This window comes from Dasypus novemcinctus, chromosome 4, assembly GCF_030445035.2.
Source record: "Dasypus novemcinctus isolate mDasNov1 chromosome 4, mDasNov1.1.hap2, whole genome shotgun sequence".
Lineage (NCBI taxonomy): Eukaryota > Metazoa > Chordata > Mammalia > Cingulata > Dasypodidae > Dasypus > Dasypus novemcinctus.
The window spans coordinates 135,060,235-135,084,726 of NC_080676.1; the positions used below are offsets into that span (position 1 = coordinate 135,060,235).

The 24,492-nt window shown below is 35.5% G+C and overlaps 1 protein-coding gene across 2 annotated transcripts; it reads left to right on the forward strand.

Annotated features, from left to right (window-relative positions):
- Window positions 1-1,355: 1,355 nt before the first annotated feature.
- CHODL (chondrolectin) lies at window positions 1,356-23,454 on the forward strand. Of its 2 annotated transcripts, XM_023589991.3 has the most exons (7): window positions 1,356-1,824; window positions 12,300-12,609; window positions 12,758-12,915; window positions 17,082-17,168; window positions 18,999-19,101; window positions 20,710-20,788; window positions 22,070-22,705. In XM_023589991.3, the coding sequence occupies exons 1-7, from the start codon at window positions 1,746-1,748 to the stop codon at window positions 22,070-22,072; spliced, it is 819 nt and encodes a 272-aa protein (XP_023445759.1). In that variant the 5' UTR covers window positions 1,356-1,745; the 3' UTR covers window positions 22,073-22,705. The 2 variants fall into 2 exon arrangements, with proteins under 2 accessions (XP_023445759.1, XP_004462693.1); XM_004462636.5 differs by lacking the exon at window positions 20,710-20,788 and having other exon boundaries at window positions 22,070-23,454.
- The last annotated feature ends 1,038 nt before the right edge of the window (window positions 23,455-24,492 follow it).

The following is a 24,492-nucleotide window of genomic DNA, read 5'->3' on the forward strand; positions in this document are numbered from 1 at the left end:
GTTTGCGAGATAACCACTCCTCCGCGGGATGGTCAGTCATGTGGTCTTGTCACCCTTTGGTTTCCTCAGACCTGGAGGCCCAAAGCCACATGTGTGCAAAATTTCTTACATCATCTCAGGGTCTTTTAGTTATCTCTTGAATGATCTGCAAGCAGTTCTTAAACTGCTTTTGTAAATGTATAACTAAGATATATTTGCCATCAGAAAGTACTTTCTTGAGGAGGGTGGGTTTAATAACCTTTATTATCCTCCCAATTGCTAAAATTTCTGGTTCTGCAAGTCTTTATTGTAGCAGTATGACTTTCTTTTTCCAAGAAAACAGTACAACAAATGCTTAGAGTGTATTTATGGCTTATGAAAACCAAAGACAGCAAGGAGTTCTAGGAATGAGTGCTACCCATTAAAACACAGAGAAATGAAAATTATTTTATGTAAAAAAAACCTGGAGCATTTAAAACAACATTAATGGCAAAATATCAGTTCTACTGAAGCACATTATTAGGGCATCCTAAGTGTTCACACCATGGACTAGCTGTAGATAAAAATCTCATAAACTTCTTTCCAATACTCCAGGAAACCTTAGTCTCCTTGGGTGAAATAAAGACCAGCTCAGGTTATGGAAAAGTGCATCTGAAGGTTTTAAAATGAGTTCTTATTTCCAAGGTAAACCATAAGTCACAAATCGTTGCAGTAAACACATGCTTATTTCTTTTTGTCAGGAAATTCCCAAGTCTTTAGAATGTTTATTCTTGTTTTGATGATTTTCTCTGGGACTGCTAATACTGAGACTGAAATCAGCTGGGAAAACGTTGCTTCAAATATTCCCTTCAACTTGCTTCTGTGGTAATTTAGTCAAACAACCTGCTTGGAACTAATCTATTTGCAGAACCTAGGTGGGGAAAAACCTGCCACATTATATAATTCACCGAGCAGGTTTTGACTCCCACTCGGCCTATCCATCTTAAATAGTGGCTAGTGCCCTGCGCCCAGCAATACATATGATCAAGCAATTTAGCACAAAGAGAGAAAGGCCCCACAGCTTGGCAACCCCGCGGATATTAATCTTTGAGAAGACCAAATGGATCCAAGTTTTGCCAGAGTTTAATAGGAAAGCTGTCACATTTTACACAAATGAGTATCCAGTCTGTTAGCGAATGGAAACAGTGGGCTGGGAGGAGGAGAAGGGAGGGAGTTGGGGATGCTGACTGGACCGTTTTCAAAGTGCCTCCAGTTTTAGGGGAGGGGCTGGGATGCTCCGCACGGCAGAAGAGACGAAACAGTTAAAAAATATTACTAGCGAGGGGCTGAAACCTCGGGATGTGGCGGTATATAAGACCGCACCTCCTGTGCAGAGCAGCCACGACTGCCAGAGCCGCTAGCAGAGCGTACGGGCCCAGTCCCGCCTTAGCCAGACCAGAGAGAAGAGCAGAAGGGGCCGGTGGGGTCAACCCTGGGGACTCTCGCTTCCCCTCTGGGACAGAAACGGGGCCACCTAACTTCTTCGCATCTCCTCTCCACCGTCGCGCCCCTGCCAGCTCGTGCGCTGCGGCCCAGCACCCCCGCGCGCGCCCCCAAAGCGATCGCTGCGGGTTCGGGTCTGAGGCGATGCGTGCAGGGGGCCGCGCAGCTGGGCTCGCGCGGCAGGAGTAGGGCCCCGCGCGGAGGCCGGGAGGCAGCGCGGTTAGAGTCGCCGGTACCGACGCCGCTTTCGCTCCACCTTCCACTTGCGCCGCCGCCGCGCCGCGATGAGCCGCGTGGTCTCGCTGCTGCTGGGCGCGGCGCTGCTCTGCGGCCACGGTGCCTTCGGCCGCCGCGTCGTCAGCGGTGAGTCCGGGGCCGCCAGCTGCGGACGAGCCGGGATTGGGGACTTGGGGACGCGCGGGCGAGGGGCTTGACTTGGGCCAGGGCTCTCCCGGGAGTGGGAAACCTGCAAAAGGCTGGGGGGCGGGAGGTGGTGGGGGGAAACGGATCGTCTTATTCACCTCCGGTACGCACTACTCCCCGGTACTTAGTGAAGTTTCACATTCTTTGAAACGCCTGGTTCAGTAGCTGCGAAGTGAGCCTCTGCTTCATCCTGAGCGGCTCCAGGCGTTTCCAGGAGTAATTTCCACTTCGCGAGAATGCTGGCCACGGGGCTTGGCACCTGCCAAAGGGGTGGGGTAGGGCGGAGGCCAAGGGAACTCAGAGAGAAAACAGCAGATGCAGAAATGCCACCCCCTGTTGGCCCGGCTCGACTTCCTTGGCGGCACCAGTTGCCTGGAATGATTTCTGAGACCAGAGTTGTTCGCTGTGCGTTGCTCACCGCCCCGTGGGCGGACAGCCTTTGTTCTCAGGAGAACTGACAAAGGACGGGGGCCTGGTCCTTGCGCGGAATCAGACGTCCGCCTTTGCCCCCCTTATTCCAGTTTGGGGATCTTTTCAGCAAATGCAGTTGGCGGGAGTTGGGCTGAGCTGGTGCCTGGTAATGACTGCAGGTTCGTGCACATAGTAGGTGCACAAAATTGGCAAGCTTCCCAGCGTTGTCTCTGGAGTCCCCTCCCCCCTCCTTGACTTCCTCTGTCCTATTGCTGAGCAATTGATTCTGCATCCATCTTTCATTACTTTTGGGGAAAATCTCTTAAGAAGGACGTAGATTCGCACTAAACTAGAATGAGTGAAATAGGGCTTTACGTGAAGGCTGAACACAGTTACCCTTATTGAAATTTCTCATTATGTTCATTAAGACGTTACATAAATACTTGTCTGAAGTATGTGGGTTGTGTGGAGAGTTTTTTTTTTAATGTAAAAAGCATGAATTCCTTTTTGCATTTTGTGCATCTGTATAACAGGTGTCACTAGAGGCAAGTAGATGACAGCAATTTAATCAGCTGTGAAGCCAGACCTTTAGAAACTTGCACATTGAGCTTAATTGTTACTGATCTTCCCCACAGCAATTTGTGATGTTCTACATCTTCAGAATCTAATTCTTAAATGCGTAGTTACCAGCCACTTTTCACTAACTTTTTGGTCCTCTGGAAGCACTGGGATTAAATACAGTGTGGAATGTCATTTTAAAAAATCCTTGCTACTTACTTTTTTTGGGGAAAAAAAATCAGACTGTAAAATGAAAATTTTACAGCATCAAATGAGGATGTTGCAGAAGGCATGAGATTAAATACGTTTTTCTTTCTAATTTAGTTGAGAAGAAAATGTTTATTATATGGACCCATCTGAACGCATGAGTTATATATCTGACTGTTTTTGTTGTGTTTATTAGAATTATTCATGCAAATGAATAAATATTTGAGGCAATGCTTTGAACATGAGTTTTTAAAACAAATAGAAACACTTAATTGACTTCCTTTTGGTATATTCTTGTTTATATGCTTTAAACTTTGCAAGGAAGAAAGGAACATCTAAAATTTTAAAAATAATTTAAAAATTGTTCATGAAAAGTTCATTTTGTGTTCTATTACTACATAATTGTTACCAAAGCTTTTGCTCTCTTTTCCTATTATTTCTAGACATCTTTTAGGTGATATTTGGAAAATTTCTAATTAACTGAACATGATTTTTTTTTAGCATGAATGATGATGTTCATTTAATATTAAAACAATTACTATGTTATGCTTTATCTTATGAGTAATTTGTCTTTGGTCATAAAAGTTCACATTGAAATTAACCATCTATAAATTGATTTGTGAGTTTTAGCCTTTGAAGACTAATTTATTTTTTAAAGATATATTCCAGCTAAAATGACATGAGTACAGGACAACTTAACAGCTGACATTTAAGAAGTTCTAACAAGTCTAATGCCTGCCTGGTCGATGTTAATTTTTAAGTGTTGCATCCATTTTTTTTTTGTATCACTATGAAATACCTGCTGAAATGTGTGAGAACTGAAATAGTTCTTTGGGTCCATTATCAAAGAACACACTGTAAAACATATGGAATACATTTTCTATTCATTAAATTTTGATGCAACATATTGTCATTTCTTTTTGGGATACGAACTTAATCATGCGCCCCCCCCAAAAAAGGCAGACACTCACAAAATAATTCTCTATAGAAATTCTCATGATTGTAGTACCTTAAATATTTAATAAATACTTTTCAATACTTTTCAATACTTCATCCTTCCCTTTTAAGTTCAAGAGTTTTACCCATAAATAAGGTAACAAGAAATACCATTCCAAACGACTTTCACCATCATAGTCTAACCCATAAGACTTAATAACATCAAAAGTATTTTTATTTTATACATTGATGCATTGATGGCCTTGCTTGTTTTTGATGCGTGAATATGCAATAAAATAGATAACCATGAGGATAATAATCAAAGAATATTTACTGAATTCATGATTCTAGGTAGGGAATAACTGTTAGGATCTTAGAACTAAGCTCATCTACTGTCTCTCACACATGTATAGAGAATATGGGTCTTGTATTTCTAATTTTGTGAAGTGGTAAGTAGGTAAAGGCATTTTCTTTAGGACAAAGGTAAGAGGATTTTTACTTATAGGGATATTGATAAAGATGAAAAAGGAGAGTTCAAGACTCAGTTCTCCAAGTTGGGAGGATATGTTTGAAGAACAGTTGATATTTGTAAACATTTGAAGTGTTTTGAAATAATGTGTTTCTCTTTTTCCTTTTTCCTTTTCTTTTTAGTGTGCACAGCAGTGATTCCCCAGCCTGTTTATGCTGCAAAATGGCATTAGATGTATTCATGGCACCTCCAAACTTCTCCAGAATACTTTATTATGTATTAAATATATTAAAATTGGCATGCATTTTACTTAGGAACCTGGGAGACTTAGAGACCTCTCTTTTTATCAAGCAGGCACCACAGAATATTGTAAATTCATGGGAAGTGAATAGCAGCCAATATATTAATATAATGGCTTGGGAGACTCAAGAAAAACTGCTGAGCATATTCCAGTGTGTGGTACCATTCCATGACATCATCAAAAACATAAAGTGATGACAGTGCAGTTTACAAAGATGCAATTACTTTAAGTATCTCTTGGGCAAGAAAGGAACAAATTAATCTTGTTACTAGTCATTTAATAAACTACACATGTATCATAGCTATTACTCCTTAACTGCCATTTGCCATCATTTTATGGTTTTGTTTTTATAACTCTTTTCCTGAGGATGGCAATATATATTACATTAATGTTGGAAAAGAGGCTAGAGGTACCCAAAGCAGAAATCAAACCTGATTTCTCGTAGCCCTCGCTAATAATTTTTACTATTTACACTTGTCTTCTTTGATAGACACATGAGATACAGGGGGATGTACCTGCACAACTACCAGGCAAGACTATTTCTTTGACTGTTTTTAAAAAATTACTGATGCTATAATGAGGTTAGTAACTTGACTAAAATTCTGCTCTTTGTAATTGGGAAAAAATCAGCTTGTAGCTTTTTTACTTTATTTGGAAAATAAAGGGCAGGAAAAAATCATTAAGGGCATATGTGGCTTGAAAATCCTAGCTAGACAGTATTCCAATATTAGCACTATCTAAAGATTTGTCAATAGAAAATTTAAAACCTCCTTAAAAAGGAGGATACCAATTCAGAACCTTTTGCATTTATTAGCCATACAGTAACTGTAGCTGATGCATGCTAGTAATTATGACATAATTAATGTGCATAGTGTATATATTCCTTAATCCCTTTATTCATAGACTCTTTCACCTTAGAAAATTATTATATTTGAGAAATATATGGAAGCAGCGTAGAGTTGTGCTTAAAAGCCTGGACTGTGGAGGGAGACTGACTGGTTCCAAACCCCAGCTTCACCGATTATGAGTTTTAGGTACTTGGGTAAATTTAACTTTTCTATGCAAACCGCACCCCCCCCCCCCCACGAATTTAAAAATGGGACTAAAATACCTACACCAAAGGGCTGCTGATAGGATCAAAGAGGCTGAAATACAGGTGAGCAAGTTGTGTCCTGCACAAGCTGCGTAAGAAGATATGAGAGGGAGCTTAGCTTTGCAAGTCCTGAGACCAGAACTTAGGCCACTTGTAGGGAAAGGTAACTCTTCCAACTGTAACAGCCTAGAAGCGAGACTCTTTTTTGCCATCTATCACCAGGAGAGGTCATCTTTTCCTTATTTGTCTAGAAGTTTGGATTGTAATAGAAGTGAGGTCCTGCATGGTAAACTTTTGATATATATTAGGCCATTATTATTATCACTTCCTTAAATCTCATATTGGTAATATATGATTATGGTGTGAGGCATAAGAAAAATTATACTATTTTCATAACTGAGAACTCAACTTTGAGAAAGCTAGTAAATAAAAGCAAAATAAAACCAACTGACACAGTCCTTGAATTTAGGATGAAAAAGTACACTGCCGTGAATTTATGTGCTTTTCTCCACTTTTATATCATCGCCCAGAGCACTTAAATTGCTGCCAATATTTACCTCTAAAGGAATTTTCATGACTGAGAAAGAAGACAGAATCACCTATCGATGAAAATAATAGCAGAATCTTTACTCTCACAGTGTTAGGAGTGTTTGTTTTAGTAGGAAATACTGTGGATTATTTCTAAATAAGTGTGCAAGTTGTATGTATGTATGTTGAGGGGTGAGCATATGTGTGTGTTTGTTTGTATTAAACCATTAAGGGTGACTATTTCAAGGTTCTATAAAAATTCAATTTACAAAGAACACAAGTAACAATAATTTTGACTTAAGAATTATTTGACTCTTGGTATGTGTAATGGTTAGGCTAATGTGTCAGAAAGGTATTAACATTATGTGTGAATCTGCCACTTTTCCCAGTATGCTCCAGGAGCCCGTCACCTGTCTGTAGAAGGTCTTTTCTCCCTCTTGTTTCACTCTCTTTTAAATAAATGAGACAACATTCAAAGGCTCTTTCTCACTACAGATGCTAGGTGACATTTAGTAAGTTATTGTTAGGCACTTATAAATGTAGCTTAGTGTAATAAACACTGCTGTATGGCTGTCAGAATACTTCTCTGTCTCATAAAATAGTCTATCGAAGGATTTATCAATATCTGAATACAGCATTTAAAAGTAAGAGAAAGGGAGATTCTTCACGTGATTTCACAGATTGAGAAAGGAGGTAATCAAATTTTTTCTCTAAGAAGATTAGTCTTTACTGAAATGGGAGTTTCTTTCAGAAGATCTGCATTAACAGAACTTTTCTGGGAATTAGGGCAACATTTGTTTCCCAGCTGTTGGGAGTTTTGCTGCAGCCAAATGTGATCAACTGGAATGTCTGTGCGAGGCTCGGTAGCTGCTGCTTCTGCTGATGTTGCTGCAACTTACACCAAATTTGCGCATTATACTGGAAATCAGTAGTAAAAAAGAATTGGATATAAAGAAATTCACACTGTCAACTTTAACTAATATCATGTGAACCATAAACATTGTTAAATGTACCTATAATTTCCTGAAAACTTCCTTGCAAAATCTGATCTGCTAGTGGCTTTTCAGTAGACACTGAAGACCTGGTTGATACTCAGTCTATACTCATTGGTTTGGGCATATTAAGATTTAATATATAGCTGCCTCAGCTGGTAAATAGCCACAGTCCTAAGCCCCTCAGGGTCCCTCTACTGTTTAGCCATCATCACAATCTCCATCATCCACAACCAAAGGGAGAGTGCCTGGCACAGACAGTGCCAAGGCTGCTGTTGTCCAAACCCAAGCAGTACTCATTGTTAATTATTTTTAAATAAAACACTTGTCTTTACTTTTTTGTTTTATTATCATTGTTTTATCTCCAGACTAACATTGTAATGTTGGGAATATCCATATATCACTTCCAGCTCTTTTATGCATTAAATTAGAAGTGCTATCTTGATTTGTGAGTTAATTCCATCGCTCTTTACATTTAATTTTAAAATATTAACAATATAAAAATATATATCAAATAAATTGTGCAGTTATTTTTATCAGATAAGTAATACCAAGGCATCTTCTGAATGTATGAAAGCTTTTTTACATGTAAATAATTTTTACTCATCAAAACATCTGGCTATTCTGTAGATTATTTTTAAAAATTCCACATCTTTTTGACAGTTTGCAAAACAATTCTTTTGGACAAGTTTAACCTTTCAAAAATGCCAGAATCAAATCCGAGGCTGAACATTCTTGGAGTGAAAAATTGAACTGGTTGAAACTCAGGGCACAAGGATATGGTATATTTGGGGACTTAGAAATATGAAAAGGATATTGAACAGGGGTTCTTAACCAGGAGTCCATGGTCCCCTTGGGGATCCATGAGCTTGAATGGAAAGAAATCAACTTATTCTCTTTAGTTTTCTCTGATCTCTAGCTGAAATCTAGCATTTATTTACTTATGAATGCATGCAATCAATTACAGTAGTATTCATTTCATATCACATTACAGTTGTTATATATCTTGGAAAATCACTCACACTCATCCATACTTCAAAATTATGGTAGCTGTTAGACCTGATGCTAGTTGAGTGCATAAAACTATCTGCTGCTGCATTCTGAGAAGGGGCTCGTGGTTTTCACTTGACTGGCAAAAGGGCCCCATGGAACAAAAAAGTTTAAGAACCCCTGATGTGGAAGATGAAAATCGACCTAGCGCTTGCTTTAAAAATATATAGGTTTAAAAATCACTGGCCCTAATGACACTGTTAGAATGGTACCTGGAAGAGCTGTTGTATATAGTGAAATCATCGAAAAACCTAAGATAAACCAGGAAAGATTTAAAAATATTAATTTACTAATTTTATTAGCTTCAACCATTAAGACCTTCATGATTTCTCTTAATGATTATTCATTTCAGACTGATTTATATTCCTGAAGTTTCTTTAATTTCCTGGGGTCAATTCTAGGATGTATCATTCATATTAACAGGCTATTTTTCTTTAAGAATTAGTTTGGGTAGTCTTTTGACTTCTTTAGATTATTCAGTGTTTCTCCTGCGTCCGGATCACAGTTAATGAGACAGCAAGGACAACTGGATGGTGTGATGCCTTTGCTGGAACCGCTGTTTTATTAATTGGCTATTCTCAGCTTGTGTCAAGATATTGAACGTCTATCACTCAAGCACCGTTGTGAGGCTAATGGCCTTCCACTGATTTCTGCTTCTTCCTGTCTCTGAGTGGCATCATAGGTCATTATCATAAGTCATTAATTGCTGATTCATGGAGGGAGATGAATGTGATACTGACACTGGCTCAATGTGAGTCACTGTAATTAAAAGTACAAAGGATGAAAGTTTTAGTTTTTAGCCAGTGTTTAAGTACAATAATACCCACCTTAGCCCCAACTACTGATGACTGTCATCATAAGCTATAAAATTAAATATGTAGTGCAAAATAACTTCAATTCCAATAGCAATGATGTTCAGGAAGATGAATCTTAGGAAAGCAGTAAAGCTATGTTTTAATTTCTTAGCCTGAAGTAATTTGACTTAATTTTACAAAAAATAAAATACTCGACAGTCTCTTTCCAAGGCCAAACACAGGCTGTAACCAGAGACAAAGAAAGTAGTTGAGGCCATGGATAGCAGTGACAGAGATAGATCCTTGGCAGATTTTACAATTAACAGCAGAGATTAGAAAAGCAAATGAAAAGACAAAATAGCACTACAATTCTGGAGATTGTTTCTATAATCTTGGTATACATATTTGGCAGTGAAAGGTAGTGGTCTAAACAATAGAACAGTAGTAATTCCATTGCTGGTACAGTTAGCTAAATCCCATGAAATGTAATATCCTGATATACATATATATGCTTTAGTATGTCCCAATAGGATATGCATATTTGCATTTATGTCCCTAAATAATTAGGGAAATTTATTATGCTTAATAAGGCAATGGTATGAGAAATGTAATTTTAAAAGATTTTCATTAAATTCTTGTTCCCTATGTGTTATTATGACTTCACTGATGTTAGAGCAGGAGTAAATTAGTGTTTTCATAACAATGAAGTTTGATTAAAAAGTTGATATTCTATTAAGAGGTCTGAAGAATTATCAGTTTTTGGTTCTCAGTAGTATATTGAAGCAAATATATTTTCAGTATATATGGTGACCTTTAAAATGGTTCATTGATGTCAGATAAATGCTGCAATTCATAAATCTCATTAAAATTAGGTATAAAATATAATTTACACTTTAAACTTCTCTTTCAACCTCTCACTATTCTACTTCTTTATTCATAAAAAATTATAATGAATTTTTCAAATTAGAGAAATTGTAAGTTTATAGAAAAATTATGCATAAAATAAAGAGTACCGATATACTGCACTATTATTATTACCTTGCATTAGTGTGGTGATTTGTTACAATTCATGAAAGAATTTTTTAAACTGTACTATTAGCTATAGCTCATTATTCACAATAGGATCCACTGTTAGATATTACTGTTTGTTTTTTAAATTTTTATTCTAGTAACATATATACTACTTAAAATTTCCCTTTTAAACTACATTCAAATATATAATTCAGTGCTGATAATTACCTTCAAAATATTGTGCTACCATCCCTACCACCCATTACCAAAACATTCCCTACCCCCACCCCAGCCCTTGATAACTATTTTCTAGTTTCTGACTCTATGAATTTGCTTATTCAAATTATTTCATATCAATGAGAAAGAAGTTAAACATTTTATAGGGTCCAATCTCTATTCCTAAAGAACTATGGAGTGTTCATCACTAGATAAGATTAACTGGAGCAGAAAAGTGAATTAAAATAAATCTGGATTTATATTTAATACAATTATGAATTTTGGAAGTTTGAAAGAAATGCAGTGTTATTTTGAACTTATAAAGGAACTAACTTCAACTAGTCCACAGTGCATTTTCTAAATTAAATTTGAAGTCAATTTATTTAGTGTAAATTTTTTTAAATTAATTAATTTTTTTTACTTCCCCCCTTCTCCCCTTCCCCCCCCCCCCCAGTTGACTGTTTGTGTGTCCATTTTGCTGCATATTTTTCTTTGTCTGCTTCTGTTGTCAGCGGCATGGGAATCTGTGTCTCTTTTTGTTGCGTCATCTTGCTGAATCAGCTCTCCGTGTGTGAGGCGCCATTCCTGGGCAGGCTGCACATTTTTCGTGATAGGCGGCTCTCCTTATGGGGTGCACTCCTTGCGCGTGGGGCTCCCCTACGCTGGGGACACCCCCTGTGTGGCACGGCACTCCTTGCGTGCATCAGCACTGCACGTGGGCCAGCTCCACACGGGTCAAAGAGGCCCGGGGTTTGAACCACAGACCTCCCATGTGGTAGACGGAGTGTAAATTTAGTATATAAATGGAGCCTTTAAAGCTGACATAATTTGTTCTCAAGTCTGCCAATCTGTTTTTAGTTAATAACTTCAATTGTGTTTGGAAGAGATAGTTGGCTAAACTTTAACCTAACCTGCTCAATAACCAAATGAACAAAAATTGACAATTATTAGTGTTTGATGGGATTTTCCTTGCATCTTTATTTCATGATGTGTTTGTTCATAGCTGTTTTCTAAGCAAATAATGTTTTTTAAATACTTGGTTCTCTGATCAAATTTGGGAATTTTTCATTTGGAATTTTTACTCACCTGAGAAGTCTGTGTGCAAAAAGAGAAATCATTGGTCTGGAGATTAGAATTCACACACATTTCCTTTAAAAGAAGAAAATATGTTTTTTTCTAAACACTCAAAAATTGGTCATAGTATCTTTTTATTTCAAAGATATTGAGTATTCCAGAAGTAGATCTTGTTACATTAATAGTAATCCTTGTTTATTACTAGAATTATTCTTACAATTTTAATGTATATGCTCTCAGATACACACAATCAAAGCAAATATTTACAACTTAAATTTGGCATTTTTCATCTTCATAATACCATACATAAAATTGTTTCCTTTTCCTTTCCTGTTTTTAATAATTAAATTCCTTTATTAGTGTACATAGTATGAAAATAAAAATAACACCTTTATGAACAGTCTTCTTCTTTCATAATTTTGACTTTTTAGCTAACTTTCCTATATATATATATGTATTTGAAATTGGTTTGACTACTTTTACTTGCTCTGGTAATCAGCATAAAAAATCTTAACCGGAAAATCTATGACTGCCCTTAACAATTATTTCTTTGTAGCGCTGTGTGTTTAAAAGTTTATGTTACAAGTTTATGAGGAAATAAGTTTGATTTTATAAATTAAAAGCTGTAAGCTAGAAAGTAAACTTTACTGAATGATTCAATGGGAGAAGCATTCTTGATATTACCATTCCCTGTTTTGACTGGTTCTTCAATCTCAGTTCCTAGTAACTTTATGAATATCGTTCAGATAATCCATTCATCTGCATCTTTTTTCAGGCCAAAAAGTGTGTTTTGCTGACTTCAAGCATCACTGCTACAAAATGGCGTACTTCCATGAACTGTCCAGCCGCGTGAGCTTTCAGGAGGCACGCCTGGCTTGTGAGAGTGAGGGAGGAGCCCTTCTCAGCCTTGAGAATGACGCAGAACAGAAGTTAATAGAAAGCATGTTGCAAAACCTCACAAAACCTGGAACAGGGATTTCTGATGGGGATTTCTGGATAGGGCTTTGGAGAAACGGAGATGGGCAAACGTCCGGTGCCTGCCCAGATCTCTATCAGTGGTCTGATGCTAGCGGCTCCCAGTACAGGTGAGAACCCGTCCTGAGGAGTCCAGTGGTGCTCTGGGGCCCTCTAAAGGGGAAAGGAAGGTTCTATTTCCTAGAGAGGATGTCAGAATAGAACAGGGACAATCACTCAGGCTTTTATCTAAGTGCTTCTGTCGCTCTGTATTTGCAGAAACTGGTATGCTGATGAACCTTCCTGTGGAAGCGAAAAGTGCGTTGTGATGTATCATCAACCGACTGCGAATCCTGGCCTTGGTGGTCCCTACCTTTACCAGTGGAACGATGACAGGTGCAATATGAAGCACAATTATATCTGCAAGTATGAACCAGGTAGGAAGACTTGTAAGAAGGCAGAGAAGATTCTGTGCGTATTTACTTGTATTTGGTCAGCCTTTAACCCTTGCTACCTTTGGCTCTTTTTGTTTGTCTCTATCCATGTTGAATTACTTTGCAGTTTGTCCTTATCACTCACTGTGTGTCATTATCACTCACTGTATGTGTATGTAGAACAGACTGCCCCAATGAGTTAAATAGAAGAGAGTAAATAGAAACAGCTGGAATTGTGTCAAGAGAAAATACTAAATTCTATGTGAGGGCCAAATTGTGAATTTTTGTGTAAACTGATTTTATGAACAATAAATATCTATTTTAAAAATAATCTAAACATATATTATAATGCAGGAGAAATAAGTATAAGTCACCAAAGGACCTACAGATTTACACATCTGAGCAATAGCTCTTCAGATAGTTATCCTGTGAATTTAAGAAAATAAAACAACTTTCTCCTGGGACGTTAGCTTAACACGTCATGGAATAATATTTGATGTGGTGCTCAGTGAAAGTCAGACGGATCTTAACTCATTGCACCATGTTGAGATAAAAGTAGGAACATGTGACATGTTCTTCCTATAGTCGTCATTCTTTGAAATATGCCTCCTTAATTTTGTTTGTAGTCTCCAACTTCTTGCCATGTCCAACAAGTGTGAAGATTGCATTGACCTGAGTTACACTAGTGTAATTTCCTGGAAATTGGTAAATTTGAAAAACTTTGAATAGGACAGTTCAACTGAATTGATATTTGGCCAGAAGAGAGACTAAACAAACCATGGAAATTCAATTTTTTAGAATCATCTAAGAAACCCAGATAACTTGGGCTTAGAGTTTTTGGGTTTTTTTTTTTTTTTTACTATTTTTTTCTTCAGTGTTTGAAAATGTCATTTTAACTCTTCTGAAGGGCTGTCTGACTGACCTCATGTGTGTTCATGGAAGGTAATTATAATCAAGTACTGCGGTTTTCATTACTCTCTTGAAATGACATGATTCATTTTCTCATAAGACTATAAAGCACAAGGGATTATCTGGATTAGATTTACCTTTCTCTTACATTTATCCTCCTCTTGAGTATATTAGCCAACTTTTTAATTCCTGGTGAGTGTATTCTTTAACCTCCTTGGTGAGTAAAATCATTATTACCCTCTTGGAAGACTTTGTAAAGCTAAATCTATTAGGTACTTATGTTCTTTCTTATATTCTTTCAAATATAAATTTGAAATTTTCTGACATTTAAAGTAAATTTGAAGGTACACTATGTGCTTGAAACTATTGAAATGAAGCATATAGTATATTAGAGAATTTTAAAGATGCTATTTTACTTTCCTTTCTTTTGAACTCTTAGGTGAACTATTTGACTCTTCATACATTTGTGTATTTTATTTTGTTCGCATTCAGACTTGTCCTCATATTTAGACACTATCACACCCAAGAAACTTCTTTACTTATTAGGTGTTAGATAATCTAGGTTTATATTATTTGGGGAAGTGTATTTAAAACAAAAACTTATTTTTTTTTCTCTTCTACAATTTACTTAAATCGTTAACCTATTCTTTATGAATGAGATTCTTTTTATATATTTATTCGTTTTTGAAGGATATACACAGTTTTTCAGTTGACCTTATTAATATGCTTAGAAATTTTATTCTTTATTTTACTTTTTAACCTTTTTATCTTTACTTATTTTCTATTTAGTTAACCTTCCTTGAGCTTGGTATGAGTCTGGTATGTAAAGGACTTCGGTTTAATTAAACTCTATTTTCCATTTAGTTAACCTTCCTTGAGCTTAGTGTCTGGAGTGTAAAGGACTTTGGTTTAATTAAACTCCTTGCTTATGTAGTCAGTGCTCAGTTTTAGTGGTGATGGTTGGAGGATTAAGCAGTGTGGCTAATTAAAATTCATAAATCACAACACTAATTTTGTTGGACTCTATTCTCCATCTTTATCAGAACTACTCTGTGGTTTGAACTTTGCCTCCTCTTTGTGCTCTAATAGCAGTTAATCTAATAGCATGACTAATGTTATCCAAAGTGGTAAAAAATTAACCTAGCTATGCAGAAACTGAATAATTCACTTCTGAGTTTTCTTACTGTTCTCCCTTTAAAAAAATTATTCTGTGAATTGCATATGTTTTTTTTGGGTCTACTAATGTCACTCAAAGAAATTTCCATGGGTTTCCTTTTAACTCTATTTTTTTATACTTATCAATGTTGTAGTATACCCTTGTGTTCTTAGACACTAAACTTATATATATGTATATATACTTATGTTTCTAAATTCTGCTACTGAATCAGCAGTTGTATTCATTTAAAGTTTATTAGCATTACTTTAACCAGTTATCTATTGATAAATTGCACAATATATTAATTGTTCAGTAAATATCAATTGAGCATCTCATGCATAAAGTTGACTAAGTTCTGTAGAAGAATGAGTGTTAGGTAAGACTGAATCTGACCTTGGGAAGGCTATTAAAGTTTTAGGATAAAATACGTGTACAAGAATAATAAATATGACTACAGGATGTTATATGATTAAACTTCCAATGAATTTAGACTATGTGACTATTTTGGAGCAGTAAACTTATTAAAATTCTTTAATATTTGAAAACTGATATAAGATGCTGGATGTGTTTTCTCCTTTTCATCTATTGACAAAAGTTACAAAGAATTATGTTTTTGTAACAAATTTACGTATTTCTTTCACACTAATTCAATTTACTTTTACTGAATTATTAATTTCACATTTAGAACCCTCTGGGGGGAGGGAAGAATACAGAGCAGAATCAGATCATGCTAAGAAACATTTTTAAGTGTATGGCAGTTTGAGATTATTTTATGAATCCCAAAAGGAGAAAGATTATGTTTGTATACTAACCTATTCCTCTGGGTATGATACTTTGAATGCATTGAGTTCAGTTGAGGGGCCTTTGATTAGATTACTTGATGAGATTGCTTTAGGACTTTTGATTGAACTATGCCAATGAGGCAGGACTCATGGTGATTACCTGCTCTCTTGTTGGGTCTGATATAAACAGATTCATACAGCCAGAGACAGAGGAAAAAAGAGAACCAGCATATTTTTGATTCTGCAATGTAAGAGAGAGGATTACTTAAGCACAAAGTCTCCAAGAGGCTGGGCCCATGAAGCAGCTCAAGAGAAGACCTGCTATATTCTTCATAGCTTATAGTTGAACGTGGGATGAAAACAGAACAAATGAGACAGGTAGAGGAGGCCAGAAAAGAGACAAACCCTATGCCAGTTTGTAGCTGAAATTGGGAAGAAAGCAGAGCAGGTAGGCCTGAGAGAGGAAGCCCAGAAGGGAAGGCAGAGACCAGGCAGAGATTGCCCGCCATCTTGCTTCAACACATGGCAGCTGACTTGAGTGAGAAAGTACCTCTTATGGTGCCCTGAGCTGGACTTTTCAGGACTTTGAACTGTAATTTTTTTGCTCCAAATAAATCCCATTATAAAAGCCAACACATTGCTGATACTCTGCGTTGGCATCCCTTTGGCAAACTAAACCAATGGTAATAGAAGAGATCATACAACTTGTAAAAGAAACACTTTACAAACCTCAATTTACTTCTATTTTTTAAGAAGAAGACACTATTAGGAGGTAGATCTAAGGATGTCAGTGTTTGTGCAGGACAGAAATGTGCTTTACAGCATTGTTACTTGAATCAATTCCATATGATATCCCCATACAACTATTTGCAAGGAGAAATAAATACTACACTGAGATTAGTGAAAAAATCATCTTTGTTTATTTTTGAAAGGCATTACAGTATCTCCCATTCCTCTTTTCACTAATTCTTACTTATTATCGCCTATCTCTTTACCCACTTGGTTATTATTGCCTGTTGCAGGGACCTAGTTGTCATTAACACAGACTTACTGTTACTTGCTAAAATGCACTTTTGGGTTATGAGGAGTAATTGGGAAATGAATTCTTTGTTAAAAAATAATTAAATGTTGACTTTATAGTTAGATAATTTCATATAAATTACAAATCAGATTGTATATATATGTATATACTTAAGCTGAAAACTGTTCAGAAATCAAAACCATGATGCTTATATTGCTTTATAATATACTTTTATTTTCATCTAATCTTACATTTGTCTTGTTTATCATTATGTATGATTTCTGTACTTTATTATTTACAGAGATTAACCCAACAGTCCCTGCAGAAAAGCCTTATTTTACAAATCAGCCAGAAGACACCCATCAAAATGTGGTTGTTACTGAAGCAGGTAATTAATTCATATGTCTTAACCTCTATCAAGAGTAGAAACTGTTCTTTGAAATTCTGTTTCATGTTGATCCCAGTTCTACTTTTCATTCTGACTGGGGAGCTGGTGCACTAAATCATGGGAAAAATGATACTATTTTGCTTCTGATCATTTGCTTTATGGGACTAGGTTAGAGCAAATGATTCTAAGCTAGTTTTTGAATTGAGGGACCTATTTTTTTTTCTTCAGATGTTCATCTCACATGGGTATATCTGGTACTAAATTGAGTAATTCACATTAAAATCTAGATCCACAATTTCCCAGCATCATATAGTTAATTAGATGCAAATTGGCACATTCAAGTGGTGTGCTGATAAATACAGCGACTGGTTGGAAACATTGAGGAGGTAAAATAAAAAGTTCTGCTTTTTTAGCCTGGGCTGATTTCAGACTACCAAAGTGACATCCTTGAACTGCAGGTTGGGAAGAGAGGCATACAATGCGCTCAGACTAGTAAGAGCCTCTCTAGCATACCACTGCCTACAAAGGAGATAACAGACACTCCCCGATGCAAATTGCAAGCTCATTAGAAATGACACTCACCATCAGTTATGGGCTCTTCTTAGCATGGTTCTAGTCTAACTGAATAGAAATATTTATTTATCTTAATTTCTTTTTGGAGTTGAACCAAAGACCCAAACCTTCAATATCTACTCATAAGTGATCTAAAATCTATGAAAGAGTAGTAAATACCTTAGTTTTTCCCTTACTATTATTTTTTATAAGAAATTATAATGGTATCTTGAAAGGAAAACTAAATATTTACTTAATCTTTAAAACGCTTGAAATCACTTGTTGGACTCAAAAGTATTGGTGGAAACATAACAAATTATCTTCAAAATATCCGTTTAGTGGACCACAGTTAATCTGTCTTGTGTTAACAAAGGAAGTGATGTTCAGTTAAATGAATAGTTTGATCTTCATCTGGCCCTCTTAGAGTTTTCTAGATTAATATCATGATGATAACATTCAATTTCTTAGTTTAATGCATGGTTCTTCAAATTGCCTTTCTTTTATGGACAATATATTAAACCTTAAGGCTTTTTTCACTTTTTCAGGTGTCTGTAAAATATTCCAGAACATATAAACCTAATTAGAGATTTTAGTAAATAATTATTTTAGAAACTTTTTTCCTTCTTATGACATAGAAAAATTGTTTAATGAAGTCATTTTAAGCAGTATGGGACTTCAGTGTGATAGCTTTTTTCTAATTTTCTAAGGATTCCTAACGTTATCAAGTGTGATGGAAGAGGATTAAAAAAGTTATTCATTTCAGAGCTTAATTAAGATCAAATCTTGTGCCTCTGGAATCTTCTGTCTCTGAGTTATGGCTGTATCACCAGTTACTATTTATGTATCCCTATTTAATCTCAGCCACTCTTCTGTGTCATCACAACACGGACTTTATTGGTTAGGATAATTATTTATCCAACAAATCAACAATTATTTTAATATTTATTATTATGATTTAATAATCGGTGCTTTTTTTCTGTAAGCAATGATTAGGAAGCAGTAATGAGTTATAAGATTATTAACAAATTATGAAAACTAGCACATATCTGAATTACAGATTTAATCATTTGTTTTGGAAGTACAGACCTTGAATTTGAGAGTGGCACTGGTGAATATGTTAGTTGATTAAATTATTCAGTATTTGGGGAAGAAATTTGTTTGGAACCTGTTGATAATAATTCTATTTTACTTTAAGTTTTCAGAAACATTTTATGTAACTTTGGTGATAGAATCCTGCCTTAACTCTCTTTGTACACTAAGACTGTTTTACTTTTGTAGGCATAATTCCAAATCTAATTTATGTTGTTATACCAACGATACCACTGCTTTTATTGATACTGGTTGCTTTTGGAACCTGCTGTTTCCAGATGGTGCATAAAAGGTAAAAAATTCATTTATGTAGAGACAACTTGAAAAATTTTAAATAGATTTTTCAGGTTCATTTTAAATCATTAATATAAAATTAATTGTATTTTTAATCTGCCTTAATAAAATTTTGATTTCCTTATCTGCCAACACAAATCCAGCATATACAATCTTATAATGATATCCCTTAATTATAAGAATCATGCATTATGTCATGTAATCCTCACAAGCCACACAAAGTAGGTATTCTTTTTCTCTTTTCAGCTGAAAAGATGATGGCTTAGATGTGTTAAACTATTTGCCTTGTGTCTTATAGCTAGTGTATGTGATGGATCTGAAATTTGATTGCTTGTAATCTTTTAACATATGCCACTATGCTGTCTTTTGTTTATAAATATAAGCATTAATGCTAAACCTTTCAATGTTGACATTAAATTGTCTGGAAGACTTCATTTTTATAGATGCACTTTGTAAAATCTTTTCAAAATCTCAAACCTTAAACTTTGTTTTATTTCAAAAGTATTTTTTAAGTATAAGAAGCAAAGTATGTGCTTTTAAAATAGGTCATTTTTCAGTAGGTATCCTGAAATAAAATGATGTATTTTAACACCATGATTTCTTAGGAATATTCTTTTATAGATGCTTATCCATTGACTTATAGAAAGGTAAAATTTTCCTTGAATTTCGATTAAATAAAAGAAGTTAATATATAGATAAAAGTATGTGTCAAAGAAAAAAAGTTGGATTTAAATAGGAACATGTTTTCTAGAATATACTAAACATCTTTGTCAGCATGTTATAAATAAGAATGGATCAAGAGAATACCTCCATCTGGGAAGGATTTACAAGCAATGTCATTTTTATCTTTTCACTTTACTTCTTTTTCTTTTCCTCAAAGAAACCCTAAAGAACACACTAAGTAACAGGAGCCCCCAGGGAAAAAAATAGATGTAAACTCTTAATGGTCCATGTAATTTTTGAAAAGATTCAGCCTTAATTTACTAAATTTGCTAGATGTTTAATTAAAACATTTGGGATGATGATAAATAAAGCCTATCAAGTTAATAATAAAACTTGTGGTTCCTTGGTTTTCCAATATATGATGCAAACAGTTGATATTTGTTTTTAAAATTGTACAGAATGAAAGATAATATTTAGTAAAAACCTAGTTACTTGCTCTAGTTCCAAAGATTATAGATGGGAGGATAATTTCTCATTCTGAATAGTGGTGCAGTGGAAGAAAAATCTGATATAAATCCTCCCTTTCCCTAGCCAAAGAGTTAAAGAAGAGCTGTAAATAACAAATCAGTGAAAAATGATTAGAAAAAAATAATTTAGACATTCTCATTTCCAAAGCAAAAATTACTAAAATGCAAAGTATCTGAGGTTTTTGTAAAGTTTGTTTCCTTCCAAATAGTGTATTATTCCACACTGTGTGTAAATCTTCCACATTTTTACAACTTGAAATTACAAACTTATTTAAAATTCTCAGAGGGAGAAATCATTACACACTTATTTAAAATTCCCAGAGGGAGAAATCGAACTAGCGCACCTCCAGATGCCCGATTTAGCTGTAGTACTTAATTCATTCGTTCTTAGATCCTCCCCTTTTCCTTTCTTCCAGGAGAGCAAGGAGAAACTTCATCAAAGACTCAACTCCATTATCATCTGAGTGCCTTGCAGAAAGTTTAAATTCCAATCTGGTACACATGATGGTTTCTATCATTCCATGTCATGTTCAAAATAATAACTCTTGTTTCCTTAACTGGTGTTAATTCTTAAGTGAAATACTAATTCTACACAAAAGCCACATTTATAACCTAACCTTTTTGAAACATTTTGTGTTTTTCATAAATTTTGCTTAATTTATTTTCCGTTCATGGTGGATGACTTCACAGACTAAAGGTGTGTTGATCCTACTTATTTGGATACAAATCTCTGTAACAAACAATTTGGACATAATATTTTATTGGTAATAGGTTCAGAGCTAAAGAATTTAATGTTTTTGTTAATAATTTAAATAGTATAAAATAATGCCCAGACACATACAGGAAAGTTTCCCTTTCTTTCTCTGAAGGGATTCTGCAATGATTGGTAAACTTGAGAGGATGGGATCTGGGATAAGTCAGGCTATGGGGAGATGCTAGGGATGGGAATTAACTTGTCAGAGGAAGGACAGGCAGTGGTTAGTGATGGAAGTGAGGGATTGTCCTCAGGAAATGAGACCAAAAGGAATCTACTAGTCTAGGAGGGGATGACTTGGGTAAACGCAGGGAAATTCATCTATGAAGGAGCCTGGGAGTTGTCATTTTAGTGGAAAGACAGAAGACAGCACAAATCCTACCCATGAACTGGAAATGTGGGCCAGAATTTCAAATCTAGCAAGAATGAAGTTTTATTTCAGATCTAGAGGAACTTACACACTTACAAGTATAAATGCCTGGATCTTCTATTGAACTACATAGGCTTCAGAGATTGGTGTGAAATTAGGCACTCAGGGATCAAGTAACTTAACTAGGACAGGAAAAGTGATAGAGGAAAGGGAATAAGTAGATTCTTACACTTAGTGCAGAAGCACAGTTTTGGTTGTTTGTCATGAAATTCAGCATACACTAGTGGCAGAATACTCAAAAAGCATGATTTAAAAAATCATCAAAAAATTGGAGCTTTATTAGTGATTAAAATGAAAATGTTTGGTATTGGATCAGAGCACAAGTTTTTATGTGTGTGTCTGAAATCTAAACTAGGAAGAATCAAACAGAGAAAGATGTGTTTGTTTTTTTTAAATCAAGTCATAAGAACTGTTTATCATCTTCATATGCCAGAATAATGTAGAATTTTTTGTAGGAATGAAAAAGAAAATATGCTGGTGAGAGAAGACCCTTTTATAAATAAGAGTCTGAGATATCTCCATTTGGGCCAAGACTTGCCTAGTTTCATAAGTCTCATAAATAAACTGAACTTTCTTCTTCTCTGTTTTTCAGTAAAGGAAGAACAAAAACTAGCCCTAACCAGTCCACATTGTGGATTTCAAAGAGCACCAGAAAGGAAAGTGGCATGGAAGTATAATAATCCTTTGACTTGGCTCCAGAGAAGAAAATACTCTTATAATTCTGGATCTGTATAAGGAATGACATCAGAACATTAGCTTGGAATGGCTTAAAATCTCAGTGGATCTGCAAGATGAACTGTAAGCTCCCCCTTCAGGCAAATGTTACAATACTTTTTATATGTTTATTATTTCATTTACAAAATACGCTGTGCTAATAAAGGACCAAGACATGTTTATTTTGCTAAAGGATGCACCCCAACTTTGAGTAAATGGGTTGGATCATGCAGATAAAATTGCTGTCAACATCACAAGTATGTGTGTTGGAAACAATTATTTTTATTTCTTTCACCTTTCATAAATTGTAATCTAGGTAATGTATTGTAAATTGTATTGAAATTTACAGTGTGCAAAATATTTTACCTTTGCATAAGTGTTTGATAAAAATGGACTGTTCTAATATTTATTTTTATGGTGTTTTATTTTTTAATACATGCTGTTTTGATTAAACAAATGTATCACTGTTGTCCAATGAATTCACACATAGACAAATATATTACCATAGAAGAAAGTTTCTTTTCTACAAATGGTTCATCTTCTTTCAGTTTCTTTGCTTTTAGTCTGGCAATGTTTAGGAAATCTCTTTAGAAATAAGAAGCTATTTCATTAATTATGGTAAAACTCTCAAATATTTTACTAAGAGGCAAGAATTCTCTAATTTCAATTGTGCAAGACATGTGCCTTATAATTATTTTTAATTTAAAATTCAGCAGGTTTTGTAATAAAGTAACTTTATTAATAGCTGTATAAACAACAATACACTCATTTAAAACAAAAAAAGTGGCATACACAATATAAAACAATTGTCTTCACATGCGGTCTACATAAACACATGCAGCTCTTCGAGGGTACCAGAATTGATGTGGTTCTTTCGTTGCCCACAAAACAAAGATGATTGTTTGGGCTCCAGGATAGCTGCAGAGTTTGCCTAAAGTTTTCCCTTGCTGTGCGTAGCCTCTTTTCATCTAGAGGTGGGACAAGGTGAGTGATTACCATGAGTGTTAGCCTAGCAAACTGAAATTTCAGCAAGGACAGAACCTATGAAATCATGTTAAAATGGGATGGAGGTCATCAGTGATCTATGTTAGTTGATGAGGGTTTGGCTGAGAGAAGAAATGAGGCTCCTCTCTGTCTTCTCATCTCCTAGGTTCTTAAATGTTTGTGGCGCCTTGTTTTTAGGAGAGAGTTGTAACTATCTGGTCTTCAAATATCCCTATGCTCCTTTTAGCCAAATAAAGAGCTCTTGTTTCTGAAGAATGACCATTGGTGTTTTCTAAATCTCTTATTTGAACAGAATACTAATATATTTGCATTGATAAATGAAGATGAAAACCAATGACTGTTTAAGTCTGCTAAGAATGTAAGTTGAGGTTTAGAGCATTTTAAACCTGATCTTTAATCTGTCAGTACTTTTTGGATAGATAATAAAATGTTTTCATTAACCCTATTCACAACTAGAATTGAGTCACATAACTAAGATACTAAATAGAAGTTAGTGAGCACTGACCCTTTTTTCAGCTGTTTAGAGACTAAGAGAATGGGCAGCTGCATTCTAAGCTTAAATTTGCCCTCATTTAGCATTCCTCTTTCATTTCTTGGTTACCCATCCTTCTGGACAGATGACCCCAGCTGCTGGGATCTACCTCATCCCCTCCAGCTACCACTGTGTATTTCTTCCCTTAGTTGGGACGTGATGGAAAGAAGACCAAGCTTTCTCCTTTTTTGCATGCCACCCAGAACTATAACAGCTGCAAGACAAACACAACAAAGCAATGGGGAAGATCCTTGGTTTTGCCTTTTATCTTTATCTAGGCCTGGATAACTCTTCTGGTATCAATTATTAAATCCATAGATGACAAGAAGTGGGATAATGAACCTCCCTCTTATAGAAGGTGATGATGAAGCTGTCTAAAAGTTTTTTTTTAAAGTTTAGCTGAAAAGAAGAAGGTAATAAAAGAAAAAGAAAATAAAGTTTAGTTTAATTTTGAAAATATGATTGACCTTTGTGAGTGTTCGTAATTTTGGAACATAATTTAACAGGTGTTTTGAAATGCAAGTGAAATGTGCAACACTCTTTAGAAAGCAAAAACAATGAAGCCTACTCCTTCTACTCCATCTTCCCTAACCCTTAAGATCAGCTCATTGGAAATGCCTTAAAAAGAGTAATATATACAGGAATATTAGTAATATTCCTAATTTTTTGCCCTAATAAATGCCACAATTCTTTACCTGGAATGTGTGGTCCTAAGTCATTTGGGCAGACCTTCCTTATGTGGCATTTTTCCCTTCTCTGACCAT

Coding starts and splice junctions, on each gene's coding strand:
- CHODL (XM_004462636.5), top strand. CDS start 1,746: ATGAGCCGCGTGGTCTCGCTGCTGCTGGGCGCGGCGCTGCTCTGCGGC. Junction 17,169..18,998: donor TGTGGTTGTTACTGAAGCAG/GTAATTAATTCA, acceptor TTACTTTTGTAG/GCATAATTCCAAATCTAATT. Junction 19,102..22,069: donor TTCCAGATGGTGCATAAAAG/GTAAAAAATTCA, acceptor TCTGTTTTTCAG/TAAAGGAAGAACAAAAACTA.